We start from the raw sequence: 11,164 nt of genomic DNA on the forward strand, positions 1-11,164 counted from the left end.
ATACTCTGTGAGGTCTTTCTGTTTATAACAATCTTCCTGATTGACTTCACTTCTGACATAGAGTGGATGGTCCACAGTAAATACAGGAGTGGAAGAAAGTTTTCAGACACCCTTAAAATTTTACACAACCTCAAATATTATCATGAAGTATTTTTGGAGAGGCTGCTCAGTGGAGTAGTGGTTAGCACTTTGGCCTTGCAGCTAAATGATCCCTGATTCGAATCCCAGGGTGGGCATGGAGTTTGCATGTTCTCCCTGTGCATGCGTGGGTTTTCTCCGGGTACTCCGGCTTCCTCCCACAGTCCAAAAACATGCTGAGGTTAATCGGTTACTCTAAATTGTCCATAGGTGTGAATGTTAGTGTGATTGTGTGTCTGTATATGTAGCCCTGTGACAGACTGGTGACCTGTCCAGGGTGTCCCCTGCCTTCACCTGAGTCAGCTGGGATAGACTCCAGCACCCCCCATGACCCTAGTGAGGATAAAGTGGTGTATAGAGGATGGATGGGTATTTTTTTAAAAATCTTTTTGGTGTTTCCAAAACACAAACAAATGAAAATTATATTTTTCTGTTTATTGTTTGCAAGAAAAACTAAGAAAACAAAATTCTACTAAAATGACCCAATATTCAAAATTTCTTATTTTTATGGAACCAATCAGTTTTAAGTTTTAAATTGCTGTTTTTAGGATTTGTTCAGTAATATGGCTGTGATTGTACGAAAAGAAATTACACTTGAAGACGTACGAATGATTCTTAATGCAATATACATCCATGTATGGGGCATCCGAAAACTTTGTCCACCACTGTATGTTCCTGTCAGTCACAACTAATAAGAATAGCAGGTTTTCTTAGATTCTATAGAAAATGCATGCAGGTCATTTTTGACCCACTTATGGACGCTTGGGGAGGTCATACAAAAGTTATCATTTCTTAAAAAGTATAAAAGGTAGCTTAAAAATTTAAATGGAATGATTAAAAGGAATATGACATAATGTTTCATAATAAAGATATTGCAAGAGCACCACATCACCGATTCATTTTAGATCCTCTGATGCATCTAAGAGTTTAAAATCCAGAATAAAAATAAAAAGATGTTTGATGATCAAAAACAAACTAACTGAGGAATAGGTGGAGTGTTGAATAATAAAATATAGAAAATAAAACTCATCCAGGTCACTTTGGACTCATGTTGTGCATCAAAGGGTTAAACATGAAGGTTAATGAGGGCACAGAATCACCCGGTGGCTCTGATTTCACCGCATTCCAGATCTGTCCAAATATCCTGTAAAAATTCTGCATTTAATGCTTAAAGACATGAAGGTGTCAGCAGATCCCTTCACTATGGAAAGAAGTTGGTTAAGTGTTTGGACTGGCGTATCTGAACCCACATCAGAGGCTGAGAGAGCGTGTGATGTGCATGACGTGTGCGTTTTCACAGGCATGTCCACACGGTTCCGGCCTCCCCCTCCCCTCCTGTGTGCACAGACAGGGTGCTCTGGTTTCAGCCGGAAGAATAAGCTGCACAGTCGGAGGCCTCATGGGGGCTCAGACCGGAGCTTCCACCTCCCCCTGCATTCCTTCTTGGGTTAACCCCCTTCCCCCAACGCAAACAGCACCTCCATGAATCCCTGTACGAGCTGCATGGAGCTGGAAAAACGCCACATGAAACCAGAAGCTGACACTCGTGCCCTACTTTCTGGATTTTAACACGTAAAAGTTTACTTTAGTCAGCACAAGCATTAGTGAATCTCTGCTGGCCCCATACCTGCCTTATTTTGACAGATACAAGGTCAAGTTTACTTGATTAAGCACTCAGATTAGTACAAATTTGGACTCTTAATATCTGGAGTCACTGTCATTCAAGTCATTTTTTAAATGAGCAGAATGTTTAAGCATATTATAGACAAAATGAATGAATTTGGTGCTTACACCTGACCGGTCTGGTATAAGCACCAAATTCATTCATTCAGTGACAGCAGTATACTTCTTAAAGAGCAACAGGACCCTGACTGTTCTCCGTGTTTGGCCGGTCAGTGGCTTTACGGCCTCCCTCCCCCTGCCTCATTCTTTGAACCCCCCATCTCCTGAATCGTCCACGCTTTTGTCCTACAAATCAGTGTTGGGGGATGTGAACTTGTGGGGGATGGAAGCAAACTTCTCAACACCCAAACAGGCTTCCTGTCAAACACACCCACACACCACTTTCACACTCATCTGACCTCTTTCACATTTTCTTTGACTTTCTGACACATCCAGGCCACTGGTTCTGCATCTAATGTAGGTTTGACAGTTCATGTGAGAGAAACAAACAACAACAGAGCGGCTCATATTTAGTAGAAAAACATTTAATAAATACTGAGGTAGTTGTAGTCAGAGAATGTTTTACACTTTTCCCATCTCCAGTCAGCATGTCGCACAGAAACACGCTCATTTCAGGTTACATTTGCAGTGTAGAGGAACCAAGCAGCTCCTAAACAGACGTAAAATGTTCAGAAAGCTTCGACCCTTCAGTTCCACCTTTGGCCAGCTGTAGCCAGAAATAGGCCAAAAGTCAGTGGGGCTGTTACACACCACCCGGCTGCTTTCGTGGAACCAGTCCAGACTTGTTCTCAGGCATGTCTGGGGCTTCTGTGACTCTGTTTGCCGGGCCGCGTGTCCAAGCCCAGGCCGTGGATCAGGCGCACCGTGGGTCGGGCGCACCGTGGCCGCCTTCAGGCTGCTCCGGGCCGCGTCGAGAAGAACTTCACCGCCTCCAGAGCGCGGCTGTTTTCAACACGCTGCGATGGCTCTGTGGAGGGGCATGGCGTTTCCCAGTTCACTGCCACACTTCACATAGTCCACCAGGACGGAGTTCACCACCAGGGGCTGCTGGGGGCAGCTTCCCGGCTCCAGTTTTGCCTTCTTCCGTGGCAGAAAGTCCGGCTCGGCGGCCGCCTTGCCCCGCCGCTTCCTCGTGTGCTGCGCCGCCGGGCACCGGTTCTCCTTGTTCTCTGCGCTTTTACGCGTCTCCGTGGAGGCGCAGGCGACCTTCTCCTCAGGTAAAGTCCTGCTGGGAGGTGAAGCCTGGAGATCCGGAGCTCCAGCCGGCTCTGTGGTCATCATCTCCGCCGCGGGGTGTTGTTGTTGCTCACAGCCCGGTTCAGCCGCCGCCTGGGCCGCGTGGTAGATGTCCCGGGCGGATTTCATGACCAGGGTGAGCAGGAGGCTCCGGTGCAGGCGGAGACCTCCTCTCTGGGTGCGGGAGCTGTACAGTTTCCCCAGAGCCACCACCATGATCCTCTTGGCCTCGGCGCTGACCTCCATGTCCCGGCTTTGTTTTGAAACCAGTCCAGGACAAACAATCACGGCTTCTGCGGTTCGTTCCGTCTTCTCCCCTCTGACTTCACGCACAGACACAATACAGACGGACGGAGTGCGCGACGGATACTTATCACCTCGTCGACGTCACCCGCCATGCGTCATAGCGCAGGCCCCGCCCACAGGTCTCACGCTCGGGGCTGCTGTTCAAACAGCCGCGCAACAGCTGGTCCTCAACCGTTTCTGAATCCATCTGCAGACCCACAACTCACTGCTGTTACACCGAAAACACCGCAGAATGATAGGAGAGCTTTTTACTGTAACGAGAAAAGAAATAATTAAAAAACAGCAAAACAAAATATCCCCAAAGACTCTGAACACAAAAACACAAAAAACACCATAAACATGCACAGAAACGGAAAAATATCCACCAGTGAGGAGTAATAGTGTCAGAGCTGGTTGTTGGACTTCATATATTATTATTTTCAGGCATGCATTCCAGTAATTTATGACTGATTCATCAGTTTTTTGTTTTTGCAACATTTTCAGCTATTTTTGGTTTTAAAATGTCCTGAATGTAAGTCTAACCTCATTCAAAGTGAAATAAACATTAATATTTCCATACATTAGACATCAGCTGCACATCCAGCTGATCTGGACTCTGGTATTATTATCTGATATTGCACTAGGTAAAAGCTTAGGTTTAGCATCACAACTTCAGTTTTGAAACCCCAGATGAGAATGTAGATGTTACACAAACAGTTACACACGAAAATAAGTGCAGTTATGCTTTTGCATTTTCCCCTTTAGTTGTGATGTATTAAATCTATACATAAATAATGTCTCATATTAAACAAAAAAATGTCTTTGGGTTGATTCCGCTTCATCAAATTGCACATTTCAACTGAACTACATCTAATTTTATTGGCAAACATGTCTAAGAAGATGCAATAAAGATACAATAAGTCGGCACATAAAGTATATGAGAGAAGTCTGTGCTGGACCAAGTTTAATGTGTCATTTTTTAAATTTTTTAATTCTTTATTTTTCCAGGTAAGATCAGTTGAGGACAATTTCTCACAACAACGACCTGGCAAGTGGTCATTATCTGGAAAAATACAGTCCTTTGTTTCACTGTTTTCTTCCTTGCAACATTAATTTAGTTCACTTCCTGGAGCCTTATCACTTATGTGCAGAGTCTGGTTCTGTAGATGCCGTTAGCCAACTGTCATGTGCAAATACACCTAAGTGTAATTCATTTGTGTGTATTCTTAGATTTGTGTTGTTAGTATCCTTCTGTTCTTCTGTTTTTCTGGTTTATATTGTATGTATAGAGCATATATCTCACATCTTTCATTCACAGTTGTGTTTTCTTGATTTTTCTTGCTGTGATGTTGCAAATTTCCCCTTGTGGGACTAATAAAGGATATTCTATTCTATTCTATTCTATTCTATTCTATTCTATGATAACATTTAAAATAAGGTTTTTTTTGTTTTGTTTTGTTTAAAGAGCATCTCTGCTCAAAGCAAATAAAGTTCAACAGGAAAGATAAGAACCTGTCTTTCAGCCCATCATTCCACTTGGACCACCGTGTATTTCTGTATTAGGGAACGCCGGAGCAGATAAAGTCTAATCTGTGAGAGTTTTTTCTGCCTATTTTTAGCTCCTCTCTCAGGGATAAATGCCATTCCACTCCTCTAGTCATCTGGAACAGTCAAGAAGGACCAGAACTGGCTGTGATCTCCCCTCCGGTCTCACCCATCCCCCAGCGAGACGCTTCCTTTAGCAGGAAAAGAGAAACGATGGGGGAGGCGGTGAGCGCTCAGAGCCCATATTAAGCACATCCGGCTGCTGTGGCTCCTGCAGAGGAAAACCCGTGACGTGAGTGGGAGCCCTGGTTTCCTGCAGCCATTTAAAGTAACAGCAGGGAGGATTGCGTCAGGCCTCGCTGCTTCCTTCTGACCATATTTGGCCAAAGGAATCCATTCCCTCAGGTTTTATGATGATTAGAAACTGTACCTCCTCCTTCACTGATGAGCACAACTGCCTACCTAAAATACGACATGAAACTGGACATTTGAATCATTTCTACGTTATGTTTTCTCCCCAGAGATGTGAATTCTTCAGAACAAATGAGTAATATTCTGTTTCCCCAGCTGCCCTGTGTGTTCAGAGGAGTCATGCAGGTGATTGTTTCTTTAGCGAGTCCAGTCCAACAAAACATCTCTTCAGACGATCACAGTTTGCATCCTTTAGAGAAACTGTAACTGTTGGCAGGAGGAATAAAACGGGCATGTTGCGAAAGAAAAAGACGGCAGTTATCTTTCCTGACGCCTGCAGCTAATTCCCAACCAACTATCCTTTTTTTAATTGAATAGTTGCTTCTTTTAAAAACACACTTTCCAGTAACTGCTACAGCATCCAGTTGTAGTTCTGCTTTTATTATTTCCTCCTCTGTGTTTCTATGCAGCTTGTGCTTGAGTTTCTCATCGAAATAGGGAAGAAAGTTTGTTTTTGCTTCAATTTTAAATGCTGCAACAGAGTATGAGTCCAGTGACAGATGAAAGAGCGTCCTCTGGTGGTGGCTTCATGCAACTGACCCAAAATGGTGGAAAATGAGCCCATTGGAGAGGTGCAATTTTTACATTTTCACTCCTCTCATAATCCCCCTTTTTCAAGAATAATTTTCTAATAACACAAATACTGATAATAATAATAATAATAATAATAATAATAATAATGAAGCCTTGAAAAGTCTCATTCAAAAGCTGCTAAAATAAATGAATAAATAAATGAATAAATAATAAAGATTATCTGTATAGCACTTCAAAATCAAAAACTGTTCATTTTCAGAAAACGGGGGGGGGGGGCACAAGAAAACATGCAGTTGCATAAAACAGAAAGTCGTTTTCTTAAACGGGTGATAAAAGTAAAAGGCAAACTATAAAATATAAAAATTGGGTTTATTCTGGGTTAGAGGGAGAATAAAACACAGTGCGACTCAAAAGATAAGAACAGAAGTTGACAAGAAATGAAATAAAAAGTTCTAAGGAAGCCTCCTGAATCAAATAAATCTCCAAACGCTTCGTCTCCTTCAGTCACCACTCTGTCTTCTGGACTTTCTTCTTTAATCCACTCTTCATCCACTGTCTCATGTGATTCTTGCATTTCAGTCCTTCTGTCCCTTAAATGTTACAGAAGTCTCCAGACAGTTAAAACAGTCTGAAAGTGAGGTCATTTTGCTTTTATTGGTAAAAAAAAAACAAAAAACAACAACAAACCAAAAAACAGTGGAGGTTTTAAAATCCTGCCATGACATCACCTTGAAGATTAGAAATTTCTTCCATTTCTTCCCTCCTGGTGTTTGTGAAAGTAGCTCTGAAGCTGGTAGGAACTTCACATATAATGCATTAACCTGATCACACAGCTGTTTGTGACATCAGGAAGGTTTAGTTTGCTTTAAGATCCACCAGAGGGTGCAGCGTGTCTGAAGATCAGACAGCCGGACCGGGTCAAACGCCACAATATTCCAACTCCAGCCCTTTCCAAGCCGTAATATTCCAACCACCGTGTTTCACTGCAGGTCTCCTCACACACACAACACATCTTTAAACTGGATTCATCAGTAAGTAGCTATTTTTTCCCATCCTCCCCAGTGAAATGCAAAGAGTTTGGTCTTGTCCCCCCCCCCCCAAGAAGGGTTTTAGAGCTGGTTTTCTGAGAATCTATATTTACACCCATCAGCCACAACATTCTGACGTCTGACAGCTGAAGAACATCCATCATCTGGTTATGATCCAACGTTCTGCTGGGAAACCTTCAGTCCTGAGGATGTTTGACATGAACCACCCTCCTAAACTCTGCAGGTCACCAACCCTCCACCCCCCCGTAGCAACAGCAGTCCTTGATGCCAGTTTCCTCCCTCAGCAGGACAATGCACCCCCGACACACCACAGAACCTGCTCAGGAGAACCCGAGGAACACGACAGAGTTAAACTGTTCACCCGGGTTCCACACTCCTCTGATCCAGATCCAACTGGGTATCTATGGGATGGTCCAGGATCAGCTGATCGAGGTAGGTCCCACCCTGCAACCCACAGGACCCACAGGACATCCCCAGAGGTCCTGAGTCCATGTCCCACTGGGTCAGAAGAGTTTTAGCAGCATAAAGGGACCAACACAGTATTAGACAAGTGGTTATAATGTTATCCCTGATCGGTATATATTTACACCACCACTCCTTCTCATTTCATGTTTTGATTTATTTATTTTTTATTCTCATGACTGTCTTCATTGCTATGAATGAACACATCTGGAACAAAAAAAGTTAATGAAAGTGTGAAGTAAGTCTAAACATGTTTTAGATTCTTCCAAATAGCTCCCCTTTGCTTTGGTTACGGGTTAGCACACTCTTGGCATTTTCTGGATGAGCTTCATGAGGTAGAACCTGAAATGAGGAGACTCTTGGTCTTCCTTTCCTGGGCCGGTCCTCATGGCAGCCTGTTTGGTCGTAGCGGTGGATGGTTTTTGTGACTGCATTTGGGGATACATTCATAGTTTTTTCAGTTTTCCAGACTGACTGACCTTCAGGTCTTAAAGTAATGATGGACTGTCGTTTCTCTTAGCTGATTGGTTCTTGTCATAATATGGATTCTAACAGTTGTCAAATAGGGCTGTCAACTGTGGACCAACTTCTGCACAAAACAACTGATGGTCCCAACCCCATTAAGAAGGAAGAAACTCCCCTAATGAACAAGGAAGACCTGTGAAGTGAAACCATTTCAGGTTCTACCTCATGAAGCTCATCCAGAGAATGCCAGGAGTGTTCAAAGCAGGAATCAAAGCAAAGAATCTAAAATATAAAACATGTGAGATGAAAATCTACAATGTAAATAGTCATGAAAATTTAAAAAAAAAAACATTAAATGAGGAGGTGTGTCCAAACGTTTGACTGGTGGTGTATCTTAGCTCTCTTACTGTCTGTAGACACCACGTCCTACTATCTGACTAGAACTTGTTTTATGGTTCTTATCCAGGTTGTTTTCTCCTGACTAGATCCTCTCTGGTGGATCTGCTCTCAGATGGACGTCGCTTTGGATAAAAGCATCTGATGAATGAAACTGTAGAACTACCAGAAAGCTTTTCTTTGACTGGACTCACTGTAAAATCTGCATCAGTAATGAAGTTGGTTTTCTGTCTCCCAGTGAACACAGCTGGTTTAAATGATCCTCCGCTAACTGGGATCACTTTCAGTCTGTCAGATCCTGCTTTGAATGCAAGAAAATGTGACACTTCAACATGCAGCTACATTCGCTTTCATGGATTCAGCTTTGTCACTGTGCAGAGTTCAAACACAAAGCCGAAGAAATGCAGTCAACATCAAAGCAGGAGTACGAGAGAACAGGACATTATAGTGTATTAAATACGTCCCAGGTAGAGGTAGGCTGTGTGCACACTATAAATAATCGTATTCTGCTTAATGTGGGGTTCAGCCTGTCCAGAAATTAGCAGCATAAATACAACATTTGGATGATTCCCAGACTCTAAGACAAATGTTCTAAGTGGCATCAGCCCCTGTTTATTAATCAATGTGAAGGAGCAGCAGTAAAAATAAAGAAATGAATCCAAAAAGTCTGATTTTATGAAGGTTTTTTTGTTTTGTTTGTTTGTTTTGTGCATCAGCTCAGCCCTCCATAAATCACAGACTCAACCGTTCATTAGATGTGTAGTGAGTAATAACTGAACAAGTAAGAGTCCCTCAGAGCCAAATAGTGAAATAATTACTGGCAGCAACCAATTTAAAATCACATAATGGATTCAGGGCTGCTATGAAATATAGCCTAATGCAAATAAAGCTGCTTTATTGGTCCCTGCACGGTTCATTACTGAGGCAGCAAAAGACTAAAACACCGAATGTTTTAGCTGTGGGTCAGTCTGGCTGTATTTGCAGTCTATAGGAAAAAAGTCACAGCTGAGCCTATTAAACAGCAGCCAGTTTCAGTGCTGGTCTGTCAGTGTCAGACGTTTAAATCTGAGCTGTTTCCTCCTCCGTCTGCTGTCCTGATGGTCCTGAACACTGGGGGGTGCACTAACAGCAGAAACTGAAGCCGCTCTGCTCTGAGCTGCAGGGTTTGCTGTCTGCTTTCCAAACGCAGGTTAAAAGAGGTCACGCGTGCAAAGAAAGAGAAGACAGTGATGAATGGTTTACGTCGTACACGCTCCGTATTCTAAAGGTTACAGCGCTTCTGTCTGAATCTGCTGATCTGAAGCACCACAGAATGAACCACAGGGACTAAAGTCAACCAGAGCTCTACATTTACACTGATAGTTTCTGGTGCCAGAGATCCTGATGAACTATTGATTCATCATGCTGATTATTTATCATTTACTCATTTAGGACAGTTTGATTGACAGAACAGAAACAGACATGTTTAACTGAACATTTCTGCCATATTCCACCGTTTTTAGTGCAGAACATGAAGCCTGCAGTGACCGGAGGCCTCATGAGGCAGCGTTTTTTTTAAAGTGTGAAAGCAGAAACTATCACCAAATGAAAGCAGAAACAAATGTGTGAGATATGTTCAGAAAGCATAAAAGAATCCGTCATACATGGCAGCTTCCAGGTGTGAAGAAAGAATGAGCACGCATGTTTTTGTCTTCCTGTGGGTTCATGAGAACTGCTTACTGAAGTACATGAAAATAAAACGCTAAATATTTCATGGAGCATTTCTCAGATGTGATTAAACATTCGTTTGGAGGATTATTTCTTAATCTTTATTCTTAAATTATGGCTGCAGTAGTTCAGTTATAGATCATTATTTAATTCTGTTTTTATAAACACAGTATATAGAACCAGTTCACAGCAGAAGTCATGAAAAGTAGACGACAAAAATGATCATTTCAGATGTTATTTTTCATGTTTTACACAAATGTTGCTGTGAATAAAGGTACGAGATGCTCAATGAAAGTGGGAAATCTGTGGGTTACAATCAGCTGAATGTAGAGTTTAAATCACTTTAATTAACTTTATTCAAACTTAATTATCAGTTTATCCATTAGAATGTGTTCAGCAGCCGTATAAACATCCATAAAAGAAACTGATAAAAGGCTGCAATGTTTATATGTATTTATTTATTTTTAGAAAGTTTATTTGTTTCAATTAAATGCAGATTTATTTATAGCAGGGGTGTCCAACATGCGGCCGGTGGTCCTCAAGTGGTCCTCCAGAGGGTCCAGTCCTCAGAGTGTAAACATTTCAGAGAAAACAATAACTGCAGATTGTAAATTTGTAAAACTATAAATTCAACAAAATTTCTAGACCATGACAAGTTTTTTTTTTAATCATTGTTCTTTTGTCATTTTGTGTCTCATTTTTGTAATATTTTGTGTTGTTTTTTTTTGTCTGACTTTTGTCATTTGTCTCATGTTTTTGTCATTCTGTGTTTCCTTTCTGTCTTGTGCTCTGCTTGTGTTGATTCTGTATTTTTTTGTCATTTTATTTCTCATTTTTGGTCTCATTAATTTTTTGTCTCATTTGTCCATTGTTTTGTCACTTCGTAACTTTTTTGTCTAATATTTTGTCTCTATTTTGTTTTGTTTCATGCTGTTTTTCTCATTTTTCTCATTTTGTCTCACTTTTGTAATGCTTTCTCTTGTTTTTTTTGTCTGACTTTTGTCATTTTGATCATAAAGTAAATCCTCTCTGGTTCAGGTCCAGGTGACTAAATGTTGTGTTTCTTTGCAGACACTCTGTGATCTGGAAGTTGTGATGTGGAAATGATAAACTGAGGCTGAATGTTGATGAAACTGAATTTATTTTTCTTTAGAAATTTCAGATTGTTCACGATGTTTTGTAAAAAGATAATG

At 41.6% G+C, this 11,164-nt stretch overlaps 1 protein-coding gene across 1 annotated transcript; it reads right to left on the reverse strand.

Moving 5' to 3' along the window:
- Positions 1-2,324: 2,324 nt before the first annotated feature.
- ier2a (immediate early response 2a) lies at positions 2,325-3,420 on the reverse strand. Its single transcript, XM_022221350.2, has one exon. It carries the CDS (start codon positions 3,301-3,303, stop codon positions 2,770-2,772), a length of 534 nt encoding a protein of 177 aa, XP_022077042.1. The 5' UTR covers positions 3,304-3,420; the 3' UTR covers positions 2,325-2,769.
- Positions 3,421-11,164: the final 7,744 nt, after the last annotated feature.

The sequence above is a fragment of the Acanthochromis polyacanthus genome, chromosome 21 (genome assembly GCF_021347895.1).
Source record: "Acanthochromis polyacanthus isolate Apoly-LR-REF ecotype Palm Island chromosome 21, KAUST_Apoly_ChrSc, whole genome shotgun sequence".
NCBI classification, from domain to species: Eukaryota; Metazoa; Chordata; class Actinopteri; family Pomacentridae; genus Acanthochromis; species Acanthochromis polyacanthus.